The following is an 18074-nucleotide window of genomic DNA, read 5'->3' on the forward strand; positions in this document are numbered from 1 at the left end:
GTGAGCATAGAAGTGGATGCTGGATGTAGGTACTTTAGGTATGTGAGTGGGAATGGGGAACATGGGCCAGTGGAGATCCGTACTCCGTCCGTTCAACTGGATGATCTGAGAAAAGGCTGCATTTGCGCACAAGCCATCGGCTGAGGGAGACGAGAGGCTACCTGGCAATCCAAAGTCCAAAGGCGACGACAAGACCGAGTATTGATTTCTTGTTGTATTCGTAGTGGGGTTCCTTGCTTGCTGGACTGAACAAAAGTCATGACAAAAGACACGGGGTGTTGCACAGCGCGGAGGCTGGAGATTTTGATAGGTCCCCGCCCGAAGCGGTACAAGGGCTAAATTGGATGCACCTCTGGCATCCGAAAACGCGGCAATATCGTGTGAAGGTTGTCGTTTTTACGGTACTGCTGACCGAGACTTCGGCGTCTGGGCCAGAGATTGATCCGGTGAAGACGGAGGTGGTGAGGGAGGATGCCCGTCCAATGGCCCCGGTGCCGGTGTTCGGATCCAGAGGATGGCACATCAACCAGATGAGCAATGCTCGGGATTCGTAGTGGCGGGCGGGCTGGGCCGCAGACACCCAAGGGTCGGTTCAAGCTTCAAAGCCGCCGCGAAGTAAGACGACTCTTGGGATGACGACGGCAATATATTAGAGTGTGGCGGAACGAGCTTGTAGTGGTATGGCGGAACTCTCCAGCTGCAACTCTAAAAGGCTCAACGTTTGATGCATCATACCTACTACTTTTTTGACGACAGGCGTTGAGTAGAAGAGTGAGGGTTTCTAGGGGTCGAATACCAACTTTGGTTGGGTGCGGAACCCGGTCTTGTTGGTCAGGTCGGAATGATGTAGTGAGGGTGAAGGCGTTTGAGAGTTCAATGTAGGAACATTCTCATGAGTGAAATTGCTTTGATGGTACACATGATGGAATGTGGTGATAGGATGGCTGCAAGATGGGTGCGTGTAGTGTTGGATCGATTCTGCGATGATTTCTACTGATGTCGAAGACACTTAGTCCTAGTGCGCCAACTCCTTGTTGCGTTTCTTCTGCATGCTTGGTGCTTTGCTGGGCATTGTTTGAAGGCATTTCCTGTCCTGAACAGTCCCCCCTAGACTGTATCGACGGTAGTATGTAGTCTTTGGTGTAGCAGCAAGCAGCTGGTGCTATGGTATTGGCTGGCATGTAGAGGTGACACGGTGCCGACGGTAATGGATATGGATAAGCATAGGAGCAGTGAGCGGCATCTCCGCGCACCAGAGAGAGTGCAAAGGAGAGTCCGTGCCGGTGAGGTCCGTGAATGAGCGATGGCTTGTGGTTGTGGATAAAATGTGGATGTGGGTGGTGGAGTGCGGTCGGGGCGGGCGATGTGAGGTTGCAGCGGGAATTGACTTCATTCTCACTTTTTTTTTTTTGGTGGGGGAAGAAACCTCAAGGCTCAAGTGTTTCCTGCCTTTCTTTGGTGAGTTTCTTTTTTTGGTGGGGGGTGGCCAGACTGAGTCCATCAGGTGGGGGGGACCCCCCCTGCTCTTTCCTTCCGTAACTGCCCCTCCTTCCCTCCTTCCTCTTCTCTTTTTTGCGATGACAGCCTTGGGTCCTCTTGGGTCCTTCCCACGATACCGCCTGCTGGTTGGTCAGTCGTGTTTCCTTCCCTCCTTTTCGGTAAAAAAATGGTACCGGTAAACCACTCCATTTCCTTTAGTCCTTCCTGCTGAATCATCCCCCATCCCGTCGCGTCGTCGTCTCCGCGTCTAAGTGTGTACATAGATACGTACTCCATACTCCATCCCACTTGCTCCTTCCCCGTCGCCTCCGTCCTTTCCCAAAACACGGGTGCGGTGGATGCGGGAGGTGCGGTGCTGCGGCGACTCGCGAGGGCAAGAGTTCCAGGCCAAAATCCCATCCCAACGGCCTGCGGCCTGCCCCGGTTTCCGGTCCCCACTTCTGAAGCGATGAATACGGATTCAGATGGATTACGGAGAAAGTGAATAAAAAAAAAAAAAAAAAAAAAAAGGAAGCGAAAAGCCCGCAATGCAGATACTTCGTCGACGTTGGAAACTAACATACGCCGCAGTTATCAAGGCGTCAGACACATCATCTAACAAAATAACCCTGGTGATCCAGCGTCTGCCCATCCAGTGAGAATTGTTGCCGACAGCTCGGGCCACTCTGAGAATACGCTCCGTGCGTGTTGTCTTGTTGCTGTCGCTTTCGCGCTTCGTCTGTTCTTTCTGGGGCAATACCTGAGCCGCCAAATGCCCATAGCGGTGCCTGCTCTTACCCCAATCGAAACGTACTTTGCAAGGAGCACGAATTATTGCCATTGGCGAGACATTTTGTGAGAAGCATTTGCCTCTCAGTGCTCCGCTCATCGCCGATGCACAAGGGCAGCCCAACAGCATCAGTGAAGAAAGAGTCGTGTCCAAGAGAGCGGTGACAGTAACACAAGCAAAATGCATTGCTATCGCCATCGCCAATGCAACCATCAGCAATGGCAGCGCATTATAGTGCCACAATGCATCTGCGCCATTTCTGTGACGACTCGGGCGACTCATTCACACGTAGCAGCATGCTGGTCTAGGAATCTCAACCCTCGCCCAGCCGTTTCTTGGCCGGAATGAGACATTTTGACGACAAAAAGTTCTTCACGCCGTTGCCGCCAGTATGGAGCGTGGGAGCCAAAGTCTCTAATCAGAACGAGATGTGTCAATTGGCTCTCGATGCAGGCAGCCGCTCCGCATACGGAACTATAGGTAGTCAACATCTCGTAGTTGCACTACTACCGTCAGCGTCGGCATCAACAATGTCTATGCCATCCATACCAGGCGCCGGTAGGGTAGCTCGTGCCAACGGCCACCATCGATAATAGCTGATGCCGGCATCGGTGTCGTTGCTATCGCCAGCCCTAGTCCAGCTGCAACCTGTGGCTGACAGAGCGGCAGACTATTCGTACCGCTTCTGACACACAATTCCCTGAATTCATCAGTCATCAGCGACAGAGCGGGTCGGCGTCGTCTTAGCGCTTCCAAAGACACGGCGCAAACAACGCACAAACGTGCCGTCAAAACTTGCCCGCACCCAGAGAAAAAGAGGGTGCAACAGGTATTGTCCGACACTGACTCTGACTCTTCTGCCTGTCTTGTCCCTGGCCTGCTTCTGCTTCCCAGTGCATTCCAGTAATGGTAGATCGGCCCCCAAAGCAATAGCATAGCCAAAGGAAACGAAGCTTTTCGCAGGAGTGTTTGATGTTTGTCATGGGTTCGGCCTTGTTGAGAATAGTTCCAGAGCAAACTTGCGGGGACAACCACTTTGGATGGAATGTGGGAAAAGGCTGGAATGTGGACCGAACTGGTATCGTTTTTCTCCTTTACCAGTCTTCTTTTGCTTGTCCCTTCCTTGTCCTTCACATCCATGTTCCCATCCCCCATCTTCGTCCAGTGTCTCGAGTGTTGGTTCCACCATTGGTTCTGCTTCGTGTCGCCGTTGCTTTCAGGCGAGGACCCGGGGGCATGGCCTTATTTCGCTCCGTTATTGTCTGCGGACGGGCGCCGGCCGATCAGATCATCAGAACGGGGCCGCAGGGGGGGGGGGGGCAGATTCTGGAGCCAATTCTTTTTGTCTTTGCTGCGTATCAACGGCGGGTCAAGTTTTCCCAGAATCCCCAGGTGGGTTGCCCCAATCATTGATAAAGTTCGAGCTGAGCAGGGCTTGGTATCGATATCGAACGCTTGCTCGAGTCGTGGCCACGTCCATCCTTCCACGACGGCAACACTCAGTGTCTTTTGAGAACTAGGCTGGCGGTGTAATTGGAGAGACAAAGCAGAGGGTGCAAAGAAGGCATGCTGACAGTGAGACGCGACCGAGACGCGCCTCGCCCGACACAAGTCTGATTGACACCCTCCGTACAAAAGACATCCAGTCAGGCAGCCTAGTGGCTTCGAGATTCATGATAACGTACGCCATAAGGAGGGAAGATATCGGTAAAACGTCTCTGATAAGACGAGGTGGTCGAGATAAGGCCAAACGTTGGAAGGTGATGTAATGTGCGGCTTTGGCTATCCGCCGATATGGATCGTGGGCCGAATCGGATAGAAAGGGAGTGCTAGCGACCCGAGAAATCGTGCACCCGTCGTGGGCCACACGTCGTGGTGTGGCTGGATCGTGAGTGGGAGAGGGAGTGGGAGTGAAGTGTTGTTTCGACGAGGAGTACCTCTAAGGACAGCTCCTCTCCCCCACTTAAAAACTCACGATGCTTTGCGTCTTCGCCTTGGAGCTGCGAGGCAGGCACGCACCCAAAAGAGGCAAGGGAAGCAAGCTAACTGCCCAGTCAAGCGAGAAAGAGCGGGCGGACGACGCGACGACGATGGTAGGTGCACCTGCCGCGAATGACATCATTCTTTCCTTCGACCCAAACTTTTACGAACTTTTTTCACCGGATCTTTTGCGCCTGAGAGTTGGGTTCCCCATCCGTGTGTGTTCCAAACGAGCATCGTGAAATGACCGATAATGGAAGCTTCCTTGTACTGGGGGGGATAATACCTAGATCAGGTACTGGGGGGAATGGTTGGGGCTTGTTTCGTCTATTACGAGACTGCCCTGTCCCTTCTATGGCTTGTTCTGGGTGTCGCAAGCAGTGCGCGCGGGCAAGGACTTCAGTTCCGGTCCCGGGCAGACAGGAAGGAAGGGACAGGGCAAGGGCAGGTACATACTTGTAGAGGTAGGGCAGGGCCATTGCTTCCAAAACGCGAACCCATGCCTTCCTTGCCTGCCTCAGTGCCTGCCGTGCCTGCCATTGCTCGCCTGCGGCCTGCCTGCGCCGGTCTGTGCCTGCGTCTTCGCTTCTTTCTTTGCGGCATGGGCCTGGGCTGCTTGGCCTGGGCTGAGCCGACTGGGGTCGGTCGCTGCTGCCCTCTGCCCGTGTTGAAAGCGACGTGGGGCCGTGTCAAGTGTACAGTGCCGAAGGCAAGCGAGAGCCGGGAGAGGAGGGAAGGCACGCACCTCAGACTTTGCAGAGAGAGACAAGAGGGCGCCATAATCTCCGTCCCCGGCACGATGACGATGGAAACGGCATTCTCTCATACCAGCCGCCCTGCCAACAGTGTCTTCAGTACGGGATGAGGCATGCCGCGGCATGGCGGCCACTGATGCAAACGAGATTCGAGACATGGCGAAGCTAATTGAGAACGATCAAGACCAAACGGCGGCTCGATGGTCTGGGGTAAAACCAGCTAGAGCAAGCAGAGAGGTGGGAGCATCACCAAGCAGGAAATACGGTGCTACGGATACAGACTGTTGAGGAAAAGGCTAATACAACTTCAAGGAGGCAGGTATGGGGTAGTGCCGGGCCAACAACTCTCGAGACCAATGTCCGGCTGGAGCCGCAAACACTTTGATCGTCAACTGCCTCAGTCTTCCAACCACCTGCGAACTTGAGCCGACTGGATGCGTCACGATGCTCTGCTAGGCGGCGGGATGCTAAGTTTAGACACTCTCTCCGTCCCAACTCTTTTCAATTTGTCGGTCGATATTGGAACGAGACAAGAACGGACCTGCTACTCTCGACTCCCGCACATTGCGCCAAGATGTATACTCTCGACAATGTATCAGTGTCGACTGCGGATACGGATAGGATAGGCCAATAGCTTCTATGGGCATGATTCCGGCATGAGCAGTTCGATACCAATCTGACAACTCTCAACGTTGCATTGCTCTCCAACTTCTTCTTTGGCACCTAATGACTGAGACGGGAATCGAAACCTCAGGCCGTTCTGCAGCAGTGGTGTCGTACAGACAAGCTCCGACCCCAATTTTACTCTACCTGATAGAGTACGGTTACCACTGTCGAAGCTATCGAGTCTTGAGTCTCTTGAGAAAGAGCTGCTGCTGCGGGTTGTCATGCTCTTTGATGAGAGAATGATGGGACCATTATTTTACGCAGTATGGCAGTATGTATATCAGCACCAACGCTAAATTGACTAGAAACCCTGTCCCTGCTCCTGCCCCCGGTCTATTTCTTTCACCTTTGACCCAGTCGGTACGTTTTTCTCTTCATCCCTGCTAGCGCATCTCGAAGTTTTCCACTCCTTTTTTTTTTGCGAGAGAGAAGGAAGCACCCACCCGGGATCCGTACTGTCCTATCAAAGATGGTCTGCTCTGTACTGCTCATTAGTCATCCCGGTACGTTCTTTTCTGTACTGTGTGTGGTCAGGTTGCTGTGGCTCAACTGCTCTGCCACTTGCTTCCCGTCACTGCTCAGTCTACCTTACCTTACTGTGTAGGTAGAGGCCTTGACCGAGAAGACGTGTACCACCACCACCACCACCACCACTGCAAACCAAGAACCAAGAAACCAAGGCGGCAGCATAATCAGACCGGACTGCTTACTCCTCCCGTCCCGCCCCTGCTACAGCTTACCTTACGAGCCGACGGAACTTTGGCTTCCTCACCTTTCCCCGCCTGTCCCTGCTCTCCTCCAGCGACTTCATGTTTCAACCATTGTCCGCTCCCGGCACCTCGCACTGCGCGTCGTCGCGGCATGGATTGGCTCAGCATTCGCATATCAGTACGGAGTACGGATAGGCGTGCCAGGCATGGCTAGGCGTGGAGATTATGGACATGACAGGCAGGGTGGGGTGAGAGGGTGGATGGCCAGGGCCCGGTCGGTCATCGCTGATCTGATCTGACTCTACCGGAAACCTCAACGTCCTTCCTCCCGCACCCAGAAACCCTCGATACCGGAGGGGGGACGGCCTCAACGGTACCGGCCGGTAGCAGCCATCGATCATTGCGGGAAGGAGAGAAAGGAGGGGGGAAAGATGGAACAGACATTCAGAGAGCGATGATTGTCTTGTCTCTCATCCCACCTCCCATTTGACATCTACCGTGAGCAAAAGCTGCCGTGCTCATCTAGAAGAGATTCTGCCCAGTGGCCAAACACCCATGCATCCATCTCACACATGTTTCTTCATCCGTCCAAGGAAATACATACCTACTGGTAGGGTAGGAAAGGCATCAGCCAGATGCAATGCGAACTGGGCAACTTGCAAGACCAGGCCTGGAGTCCACCACCCGCATCTTCAAGCCTCCCAAGCCAGCCCGCCGCCGTCTCCGCCTCCGCCTCCGCCTCGGGCTTCTCCAAGTCTTGGGCCAGTTGCCAATCTACTGTACTGGGCTAAACTGTGGCAGAAGGGGCTCCCGGGGAGGCGAAGGAGAGACTGAGAAGCAATACCTACGGGTAGGTAACAGAAAGGGAGGGAGGGCGTGACTGCAGCAAGGCTTGCCAGCGCCTACAGAGAATTCAGAATAGGTATGGATACAGAACAGATGCTCGCTCTGGCTTTCGTTGGCGCTCTTCTGCCATTCTTGCACCACCAACATGACGCCAACGCCATGCCGTTTTCTCTCCTCTCAGGTTCTCACTTCTCCATGGCCAAGATGAAAATCCCCACGTCCAGATGATACAAGACGGTCAGTGTCAGGTAGCTTGCAGCGGAGCATTCTTGTCGTGTCGTGCGTGTCGGCCCCCTCCACCTGTCTCCATGGTGGACGACCAACAACGGGAGAAGCAGCAAATGGTGTTGGCGGTGGTCGATGGACGGACATGCAGGATTTAGTTGCCATGGATCGTCAGCAAGCTCCCCCAGGCAGGATATCTTGCGGCCTCGAGCATGTTCTGCAGACGGTACTTTGGAGACGTTGGAGTACCCGAGTGCATCTTCTGCATCTTGTACATAGCTATGGATGAATTGATGGACGAATGAATACAATGAGGCAATCCAAGCCGGGTCGAGTGCCATGCCACAGCAGACAGGCAAAATGATATCCGTACCCAACTGATCTCTCTTTAAAGGGCAGTCCTCAACGCAAGCAGCAATTGTCGAGCCCAAAGCCCATAGCCCAAAGCCCAGCCGGCTTGCCGTCTCCGTGCCACCATCCACCATCCCACGCAGCGTCGCCTCGTCTTGTTCAGTTTTTTGCTGGATGGTCGCTCTTTCCTAATTTTTTTTTTCCTGCTCTTCCTTTCTCGGTCTGGTCTGGCGGGCCCCACACCCCGTCGCCGCCGCGCTGCTTAGCGTCGAATCTTGCTCCAGCCACACCCCAACCTTTTTCTCTCCTTCCCTCCTTCCCCCGGTGTCATGAACGAAGTAAGTACGTACTCCTTGATGTACCCGCTTTTTGTTGCTCGCAGCAGCTGTGAGGTGCAGCAGCAGCAGCAGCAGCAGCAGCTGTGCGCCATGTTCCTCGCCTTCGTCTTCTCTTGAGTATTCGTCTCTCTCCCACACTCAACATCCTTCTCCACCACTACCACACTCTGGTGCTCCCCCGGCCTCCCCTGCTTGACTGCTTGACCGAACACGTCCACGCCCATACCAAGGATCACCCCCCCGATGGCCACCCTGGTCTTTTTGGTCTTTTTCGCCGTCTCTCGCACTTGCAGGGATGCTCCTGACCATCAGGTACGTGCTACTGCGACTCCCGCCGCCTGGGAACAGAGGGCGTGTACGTACACTACGCACCACCACCACCAGAGGCACGGAGTACGGATATCTACGCAGTATGTGCAGTGAGGTGGGAAAGTGGCTGCTTTTGCTGGCTGGCGTCTGCCACACATTGCACGCATTTCCCACCTTCTCCTCAACTGCACTCGCTCTCTCTCTGTCGCCGCTCTGTTCTGCAGCCCATCGCTGACCCTGGTCCTAGTCTTAGTCCTTCGCTCGTCTCTTTTTGCTGGGGGCGTGGCACGGCACCGTGGGTGTGTGTGCTGGGACAAAAACCAAACCAGCCAGACCAGACCAGACCAGACCAACCCGAACTGAGAGGTGCCTGGTACCGGTAGCTTTTCTTCCCTCGTTCCCTGTCTCTTCTTGCTGGGAGCGGCGGTGGTGTTGCACACAACCACCACTGGCACTCACCACACACCACACACACCTGGCTACCGCCGCCTCCCCCCCAGTCTCCCACGCTCTGCTGAGGTACTTTGTACTGGGCGCGGACTGCGGTGCTCGGAACTCGCTCGCCATTCAAAACCACTCCGTTCCCTCCGGAGCCGCCCACCAGCTTGTTCACTCTCCAATCTTTGTGTGCTCCAAACACCAAAGTCCAACATCCTCAACATCCACGGCACAAAAAAGTCGTCTCAAGAGATAGTCAACTTCTCGTTGCTCTTCTTGCATCTTTCCTGGCACACGACACTTGCATCCCGAAGCAAGAGCAGGAACAGAATTCCAACACAGACAGACCCAACCCCATCCTGTCCAAGAACGAGACATCACAACCGAAAAAAAAAGAGAGTCAACGGCATAACTCTGTCACGACCCAAGGCACGGAAGGAAAGGATTGACCCCCATAGTTTTGCACCTATTCGGCTGGTCTCCTTAACCCTCTACCTCTTTTCGATCAGTCAAGCTCGACCCAGAACCTGACCGACCATACGATCCCCACGAACGTCGCAAGCCACCGTGCAGGGACGTCTCATCGCCTCGCCTGAGCCTCCCATCGGCCCCTTCTTCCTTTCGAGACACTCGAGTCCCCGTCCTTCCCCAGCTCGTCATTGCATTCCACTTGCTTCGACGACATCTCCACGGGACCCTCCTCCCCAGCTACCGACATTCCTCTCACCAAACATACGACGGAAGTTTCTTGCCCTGTTGCTGGAACATTGCCAGAGCAGAAAACCCGACAGTCGCCCGCCTTCCTTGACTCGACCTTTCTCTCCCTCCATGTAAGTGGTCAACTGCGACTCCTACACAAAAACGTAATACAGCTGTAAAAACAACAAAAAAATACATCACCACCTTCGTCATCATTGCTTACCGCTTTTCCTTTTTTTTTTCCTCATTGCCATATCACTTTCTCAGCCTTGCCTCTTTCCTTAGTCCTGTTCTTGATCCCTAATCGCGGGAATTGCGTTTCCCACAGCCACCAACGCTACAGCCATCAGCTTCTTTTTCTTTCCTAGATTTTTCCCACTCTCTCTCTACCTCGTTTTCTTACCTTATTTTTTACCAGTTCAGTCATCGGAATAGATGCACCACAACCAATTTCCTTACCCGACTAAATAATCCTAAAGTCTCCCATGGCCGCGACAGAGCTGACGGGAACCTTCCAATAACACAGAAATCCTAATTTCCTACCGGCGTCTCTTCGCTCATCCTCGGCCGCTCCGCCTCTCACCTTAATTCTTCGCTGAATTGATACCTATTTGCTTTTCCGCCACTATCCTCGAGCCGCCACACTTACGCCGTGCCGGGCGCACGAAACCAACTTTCTCACCATACACCTTCATCCACCACATTCTCCGTACACAACCGCGGGAATGCCTTACACACCACCCTCCCACCACCGATCGCCAGCAAGCTCAGCACCGTCATCGCCCGACGTGAGCAGACGTTCCTCCTTCCAGTCCAGCCCCAGACCGTCACTACCAAGGTCAGCATCATACCTCACCAAGCACAGGAGAACGCCGGCAGCGGCAGCAGGTGCTCCCACAACAAATGGCAACTCAGACCAACCTACACCACCAGGAACGTCGGACGATTTGAAGGGCATGGCCACCAACAGCAGCAGTGTGAGGCAATCACCGCCGCCATTGACAGACGAGCGAGGCATGCCCAAGGGCGCCATCATCTCACCACCCGACTCGGGAAGCGAAGAGGAGGACGTCGCAGAGCGCGGAAGGCAGATTGACAATCTTAAGGAGCTTCAGGACATCATCAGCCAAATACCCGTTAAGAGGGAAGCCTCCCCGACCAGCTCCAAGCTCGACCAACCCGCACTATCTCTCATCACCAAGGAAGACCTCCCCAAGGAGGGTTTGCCCACCAGCTTTAGTACCAGCGCCCTGGACGCCCTCGCTCAGACGGTCGCCCGCCGCGTCAACCATGTGAGATCCAGTACCGAGCCCAGAATAGTAATGGAGTCGGCTTCCATCACTGGCTCAGAATCCGATTCGGACGGTAACAACTTCGAGAACAAGCCGCCAATGGTACGCAAGAAGTCTGGAGAGCTCGTCAGACCCGCACTCCGCCCCGCCTCTGCTCGCAGGCGGCCATCCAGCATGCCTGGCACCCCGACCTTTTCCAAGGCCGTTCACTTCGATTCACACCTCGAACATGTCCGCCATTTCCTTCAGGTTGATCGGCCGCTCGCTGTCAGTGCCGGATCCTCGCCGGTCGATGCCTACGACAGTGATACCGAGTACCCCTTCCCTGGAGAAGAACGCCAGAACGCTCGCACTCCACCGTTCGAGTGGGAGATCGTCACGGCAAACCACCCCGCCGATACCCCCATCCGCAAGTCCCTGCCTGTCCGCCTCGAGAGAGTCTGGTTGTCACCCGACCAAAAGAACTTGTTGGGCTCTGTTGCAGTTGCCAACCTAGCATTCCAGAAATACGTTACGTGCAGATTCACTCTGGACTACTGGAAGACAACCTCGGAGGTCGGTGCCGAATACTCACATGAGGTTCGCGCTCAGGACGACCACGTCGCTCAGGACCGATTCACGTTCAGCATCAAGCTCTCCGACCTGGCTAACCTCGAGACGAAGACGCTATTCTTCTGCATCAAGTACAATGTCAATGGTCAGGAGTACTGGGACAACAACAACGGCACCAACTTCCAGGTCGACTTCCGCAAGAAGCATTTGCCCCAGAACGGCAAGCGAGGCCTGCAGGGCGCTGCTGGCCGCCCGGCGCTCCCCCGTAGCAACCGCCGCTCGAGCCCTTCGTCGGCGCCTCGGCCTAAATCCATGCCTGTCGGCTTCGACGATTTTGGCAACCAGTCCAAGCTGAACTTTGACCAGCCCATCCACGAGTACTTGGGCGAGTCAGGCCCGACTGCTGGACTTCGCCTCAAGATCAACAAGTCTACCGGCAACTTGGCTAGCGATAACCTCTCGAGTCGACTGACTGCCCCCAGTGGACAAGCCTTCTCCAACCGCTACGACTTTGGTGCCTCCCTCACTGCTGCTGTCCAGGCTGCAAAGGACACTATTGGCAAGGACCGCAACCAGGATGGTCTCTACATGAAGAGCCATCGCAAGATTCACGTTCCTGCGCAACAGCTCCAGCAGGCGAAGCCGGCCCCTGCCGTGACCGCTCCCCCTGTCTCAAAGCCGGTTGTAAAGCAGCCTACCGTCCCTGGCACTGACTCTCCCAACCCTTCTCTTGCCTCGTCATCATACGAGGAATTGGTCAACAAATACTGCTTTGTACGTACTTCCGGTCAACAATCATCCATGTCCGACCCTTTCATCATCGACCCTCACCGATCGCCCACTCTCAGCCCAAAAAGCATGTACTGACCTTGGCTATCAACAGTTCGGCTCCAAGCAGTCCAGTCCTCAGATTAAGGATGGCACGTTGAGAAACGGCAAGTTCGACGGAGCTGACGATGTTTTCGCGACCCGTGGATCCAACAGCACCAGCTCGAGCTCCAACGGGAGCCCCAGCATGGCCCACCAAGCGCAACACGCCGGACCCGCACAACACCACGCCTTCCACCTCCGCGACTCCAACCCTTACTTTCAGCACCTAGGGTCTTACGGTGCATCACCAGCCTCATCTCCACTCAGTCAACCTTTGCAAAGCGAACGACCCGCAAATCAACGTCCGAGTCAGGCTACCACCCCAGCAATAATGAGGTCCGCTTCCCCCTCGACCTCGGTGGGTGGCTTCCCTTTCGCCGGTACGTCGCCAAATGAATTTCCGTACGCCCAGCAACTGCAGGAGCGCTTTCCATTCAATACCGAGACTCATGCGGCAACAGCAATTAGGGGTTAACGGCGCCGCTCGCTCCACCATGTAATCGCGATCGTCTCTGCGGTCTCGTCATTTGACTTTTCTCGATTGTGTTTTTGGACGAAAAATTATTTCATCTTATCTTTCGGACATTGGCGTTCAATGGCATTCGACGCCAAAAGGCCAGGGACGGCCATGGTATCGCGGGGAGGCGTTCAAAGAGTCATTCACAATCCATGGCCCTCCATTCGATTTCGCGACTTCCCGAGCATACGAAGGGCATTCGGGGGTCATTGGGAAAACAAACAAAACAGCCTTGCTTTCTTGGTCTTTCATTCGTTGCCCATTCTTGATGAGCTCAACGCAGCGTCGAGGGTTCGAGTCTCCTTTTCGGATGGGTACTCAGGATCGATCTGCATACAAGGAGTTCCTTTAATGCATAATTCGCTCGCACCTTCACTCTTGACCTTCAACAGCGGCTGTCATTGCGCTTCGAATTATCTTGTCATTTGTATTTTGCTCCTTGTCGAGCTTTCTTTCCGCGCACGGCAGAGGATCCAGGACCACCAGCACACGACATTAGGGGTCTAAGAGGGATACTGGCCATCGAATACTTGCTTTATTGGATTGGGATGATACCAGATGACATGAGATTGTCTCTGTCCGCCTCAGGCGGATGATATCAAGGGTGTGCACCGGATCCCCGACCTGTTCAACTACCCCAGTACGCTGCGTGGTATTGACGGGCCTGTCGAGGAGATTCGGTAGCGGTTGGGTTTGGAACGGACAAAAGTTGAGGAACCGAGTCTTGAGATTGATTGAAGCATCGGCTCGTTCGTGACACAATAGGTACCGGTTCATACAATGGGCGTTGGGAACATGGACGCAGTCACTTAACAGAAGCGTTCGGCCATTTGGCTTGATTAGTTAGGGTAGCATGGGAAGACAAAATAACCTGCCATTGCTCGCACATTATTATTCTCTGTCATGTCGTTGCTGTACTAACTCAGTCTTGCGTTCCAATTCATATTAGTGATGCTCTCAACACCCCGCCACATACCCCGGACGCACCTTCACCGCCGGAGCGACACCCTACCCCTTATCAACGTCTTACCTGCCATTGACAATCATCATTTTCAAGTTCTCAACCTCACAACCCATACCATGCGACTGCGACCGCGACCGCGAACGCATAATGATAGTGGCCTTTTAATACTGACCACGGTCAAGTGATCCATTCTCCAAGGTCTTGTCGGTGCTTCATTTCGTTTCGCGGTTTCGGGCAGGGTCGTCGTTTTCGCTTTCGGATTTGGGGGGGAGTTGTACGAGATGAGTGGGGTCGTTCGTGTTGCATGATCTGGGGCGCCCATCGTGAAGGAGGATTCGGTCCCGATGTGTGTGAACCCCGCTCCCGGGGTTGCCAAGGGACGGGATGTTTTGTTGTACATGGCTTATGGGAGAGTGGCGGATGCGAGCAGGATGGGTTGGCGATGGTGAGTACTTGATGGGATATTGGTAGTCTGAAGCATAAGTTCGCTTTCACGATCGCTCAGAAATAGTCCCCCTCGAGGACGAATGCGGACTGTTGGACCAAAGGCCGCCTGGGGTCGAAACACATGGTAGAATGCAGTGGCTTTGGAATAAAACATGCTTGAAGATCTAAAAGCACGCTTGCTATGTCGGACTGGAAGGACAGTTTTGCGAACTGCGGATCGCAATATCCAAGAAGGAGAAACATGCTTGTGGGCTGGCAGTCAGAGCACGTAGACAGAAAGATGTGGTGCCTTGCTAATGGAGAGGACATACAGGAACGAAGATACAGTGCCACTAGAGACATCTGTATTAGCAGTCTCAACGACCTCATCGTCAGCATACGGGTGGCTATACACTCGAGGGGGAATCATGTTAGCATCTCTTATCAATAGTACACCCGTGGCTTGATTAGCCGCATAGAATTGCGAAATAGTAACGGGGTTGGCACTCTTAAGCCATCTGACACGCCCGGGCTTAACTTGCTAAAGGGTTCTCGATAGGTTTTGAACTTCGAATGTTTTAATATTTGCGGCTCTTCTGTGTTCGTCTTTGGTGGCCTCCGGGTTGCGTAGTCCATGGATCCGAGTTAATAGCATCAAAGTTATTGCGACCAGTGGTATTATAATACAATATGCAACACTTCTCTATGGTGCGCCATAAATCCTCCTTCTAAAGTATTTTCACACCATTGCCACAACTCCTTTCCTCCCTCTCACTGCTCAGTCATACCAGGAGGGCACCCGCCAGTATAGTGTTCACATTCCGCAACCCAATCACTACCGTAGCTCGAGGCGCAGTTCGCTTGGGTGATGGGCGTGCCCATAATACACTATAGGTGTCAGCATTGTTAAGGTACTCATAAACACTTGTGGAACGTCTTACCGCCTGGACGTTGGTCGTCTTGTTCACGCAGTATTTATGTCCAGAGCCGGGTTGGCAGAAGTGATAGGCAGCGTGCAGATCGGGGACGCTCTTCTTGTAACAGCTGCACATCCAGGCTGAAACACTCAGAGGAGCGCTGAGATGCGAAGTCAGATATCACTCAAGCAACAAGGTGAGGACATCTTACAGGTACAAAAATGCAAGAATCGCAGCGGCCTTCATTGTGAAATGAGATGGACGAGTAGGACTGTACAATGGGATTGAACGATGAGGATGACGGGGTTCTATACAGATGGTCTAGAAAACTTGGCGTCTTCCATTTTATAACCTGTTTGCTATGTATTTTGACAACCCGCTGAGTCGTGATAGGTAACCTCGACTGACTTGTCGAGACTGGAAATGTGCGTTGCCGAGGCAAAAAGTCTGTCCCTCCCTGTCTGGCTCCTTGCCTTTGGGCTATTATCGCACTAGTCAAATTGAACTAGGTTATCGTAGTTGCCTTTTCGACTTTGGGCGTCCGTCATCCAGCTTTTCATGCTGAGGTTCAGAAGCATCCCACACAGTGCCGATAGTATCCCACCGGATGCTATCAAATGCCAAAAGCTTGGTTTCTCAGAGCGGAATCAGTCAACCCAATGATCATGTAGTTCTATCCTAATTTGGCAATGCTTAGAGTTCTTCAGTCCATGCTGTGGAGTTATGAAAAAAATATGTCAATACGGAGAGTGCCTGCTGACGTCTCGGCGGACCCGACGAGGCGGCACCTTGATATATTAAACAACAATTGAGTTCTTGCAGTTAACAGCCGTGGGAAACGACACACTCTTATCTCGTGTATAGACTCGGAGAGTTTACCCAAAGCAGTAAATAGTACCATAATAGAATCCCAAAGTAGCATGGCCTCCGGCACCCTTCTTATCGTACTTACTTACGTAGGGCCACCTGTTAGAGGCGCCTTGGTGCCGTGATGGTAATCCGGCTCAATGGGCATTCTTCTAGAAGACCCACAAGCCGGCGGAAAAGGCTTGTCCAAAGCTTGTTTTGTAAGCTTGGTACCTAGACAAGCACTTTGTGATCTCAATTTGCTAAGAGTCGCCGGTGAGTGCGAAGGCTCCTCGGCAGACCCCCTACCCTAGGCCACCTGCGTGTTGGGGATATCCAACTTTCACAGATTGTCAATTCTCCCAATATGGACAAATGACAGGAAAGTGAGTGGCCGAGGCCTGGGCACTCTGCCGGTCAAGCTTCGCGCTACTAAACATTTGCTTGCGGTGATGATACAGCCGCGAGTGTTCAAACGCGGGAGATATCTGGAGATACAAGGAACGGAGACATTTTGGATGGTCAATGCCTAAGCACTTTTGTAAATCCCTCACTTTCTGATTTCATTCTGCGCTTTCGGCCATTCGCGGCAGTGTCTCCCCGGCCTTGGGGATGGGCTCGATACTGACTGTAGGACAACTATTTAAAGTCCGCTGGTGATCCCCCAGAAGTTCTTGCCAACTCTAGACTCATACCTGGTCAAGCATTCATTCTCTTACTTCTACTCTCGCTTTATACCTTCCCAGATTATTCACTCTTTCAAATCCTACAATGCGTCTCACAGGTGCTCTCGCTCTGCTGTTGGCCGTTGCCACAGCCTCCCCTGTTGCTGTCGCCGACATTGGATCCAAGGACGTCAAGGAGATCAACGGTCAGTATATCTGATATGACATGTTACCGCAGTCTTCGCGGTGAAACATCAAAGAGAGTCCCTGCTAAAGTAAGGTAATGTAATAACAGGTCTCCCTATTGTCAGCGTCGAGGCTCTACAGGCCCTCGAGGGTCGGGATGTCCTTATCACCAAAGGTAAAGTAGGACTCATCATGACTAAGGTTGCCGTAAGCTAACTACGACAGACGTCATTGCTGCAGGCAAGGCCGATGCCCCCGTGGAGAACTCTCTCCAAGCCAGAGGTACGCATCCTATCCTCATTACCTAGGAAGCCATATTAACACGCCTCTCAGTCTGGCCTGCCTCTCACCAGAGTGACCACTTCAGGGCCGGAAACGGTTGGGCTAACAGAGCCAAGACTCGCATCATCGTCAGCGGAGTTCACCTCGTAGTCACTGCTTAGTTCAACGACATCCATACCATATATTAATAGGTATATAACATAAGGAAGAAGCTTATAAAGGCTAACTACTATTAGGGTTTAAAAAATAAATTACTAAAATTTACCCTTCCTTCGAGGTATATTACTAACGCTTTATATATACCTAAGTTACTTTTTTATTACTTAGTCCCCCTTTTTATATTCCTTAAACTATCCCTTAACTAATAGGGTCTAATTAGCGAGGTTTAATAAAATACTCCCTCTCCTAGGCTTTATTTTAAAAGCTACTTACGGTTTATATACGTTATATTAATCTTTTATTTATAAAGTTTTTTAATATATAGTACGAAGGTAAGTAAAAGTAGTACTTATTAACCCGAGTATAAACCCCTTATTCTAAATAATAAATTTAGTTAGCCCTATAATTTTATACTTAGGTTATTTTTATTTATAATCCGTTTTTATAACTATTAGTACTTAAGTAGTCGTTACCCTACTTTTATTTATTAATATTAACCCCTTTTTAAGCTACTACGATTTTTAATTTTTTTTTTTTTATTTATAATTATTTTAATTATATATAGTTTTTTATTTTTATTAACGTTTATATTACTTTTTTATTACGTAGATCTTATAGCTAATAAATATTTTTTAAATCCCTTAATTTTCTATACTCCCTATATTTAAATTAGTTTTTTTTAAAATTATATTATATTTATTATTAATTTTATTTTAGTATAAGTATAGCTCTTTTTAATAATATTGTTATAATTAGTAATAAACTAGTTATTAGTATTACGAGTACGCTTAGTAATAGTAATAATAACTATT

At 52.0% G+C, this 18074-nt stretch overlaps 6 protein-coding genes across 6 annotated transcripts; 3 read left to right on the top strand and 3 right to left on the bottom strand.

Moving 5' to 3' along the window:
- Nucleotides 1-1969: 1969 nt before the first annotated feature.
- CCOS01_12539 (uncharacterized protein) lies at nt 1970-2398 on the bottom strand (the record flags this gene model as incomplete). The annotated part of the gene is made up of 1 exon (XM_060460687.1): nt 1970-2398. One exon carries the CDS (start codon nt 2396-2398, stop codon nt 1970-1972), a length of 429 nt encoding a protein of 142 aa, XP_060308735.1.
- A 2158-nt stretch (nt 2399-4556) lies between these two features.
- CCOS01_12540 (uncharacterized protein) lies at nt 4557-5114 on the top strand (the record flags this gene model as incomplete). Its single annotated transcript, XM_060460688.1, has 1 exon — nt 4557-5114. The coding sequence occupies one exon, from the start codon at nt 4557-4559 to the stop codon at nt 5112-5114; it is 558 nt and encodes a 185-aa protein (XP_060308736.1).
- Nucleotides 4767-5162, bottom strand: CCOS01_12541 (uncharacterized protein; the record flags this gene model as incomplete). Its single annotated transcript, XM_060460689.1, has 2 exons — nt 4767-4907; nt 4995-5162. 2 exons carry the CDS (start codon nt 5160-5162, stop codon nt 4767-4769), a joined length of 309 nt encoding a protein of 102 aa, XP_060308737.1.
- Nucleotides 5163-10311: 5149 nt separating this feature from the next.
- Nucleotides 10312-12775, top strand: CCOS01_12542 (uncharacterized protein; the record flags this gene model as incomplete). Its single annotated transcript, XM_060460690.1, has 2 exons — nt 10312-12204; nt 12314-12775. The coding sequence occupies 2 exons, from the start codon at nt 10312-10314 to the stop codon at nt 12773-12775; spliced, it is 2355 nt and encodes a 784-aa protein (XP_060308738.1).
- Nucleotides 12776-14978: 2203 nt separating this feature from the next.
- Nucleotides 14979-15370, bottom strand: CCOS01_12543 (uncharacterized protein; the record flags this gene model as incomplete). The annotated part of the gene is made up of 3 exons (XM_060460691.1): nt 14979-15095; nt 15149-15284; nt 15336-15370. The coding sequence occupies 3 exons, from the start codon at nt 15368-15370 to the stop codon at nt 14979-14981; spliced, it is 288 nt and encodes a 95-aa protein (XP_060308739.1).
- Nucleotides 15371-16741: 1371 nt separating this feature from the next.
- Nucleotides 16742-17264, top strand: CCOS01_12544 (uncharacterized protein; the record flags this gene model as incomplete). Its single annotated transcript, XM_060460692.1, has 4 exons — nt 16742-16841; nt 16931-16996; nt 17047-17103; nt 17155-17264. The coding sequence occupies 4 exons, from the start codon at nt 16742-16744 to the stop codon at nt 17262-17264; spliced, it is 333 nt and encodes a 110-aa protein (XP_060308740.1).
- Between the last annotated feature and the right edge of the window lie 810 nt (nt 17265-18074).

The sequence above is a fragment of the Colletotrichum costaricense genome, assembly GCF_030867565.1.
Source record: "Colletotrichum costaricense strain IMI 309622 chromosome Unknown Scaffold_15.1, whole genome shotgun sequence".
In the NCBI taxonomy this organism is placed as follows: Eukaryota; Fungi; Ascomycota; class Sordariomycetes; order Glomerellales; family Glomerellaceae; genus Colletotrichum; species Colletotrichum costaricense.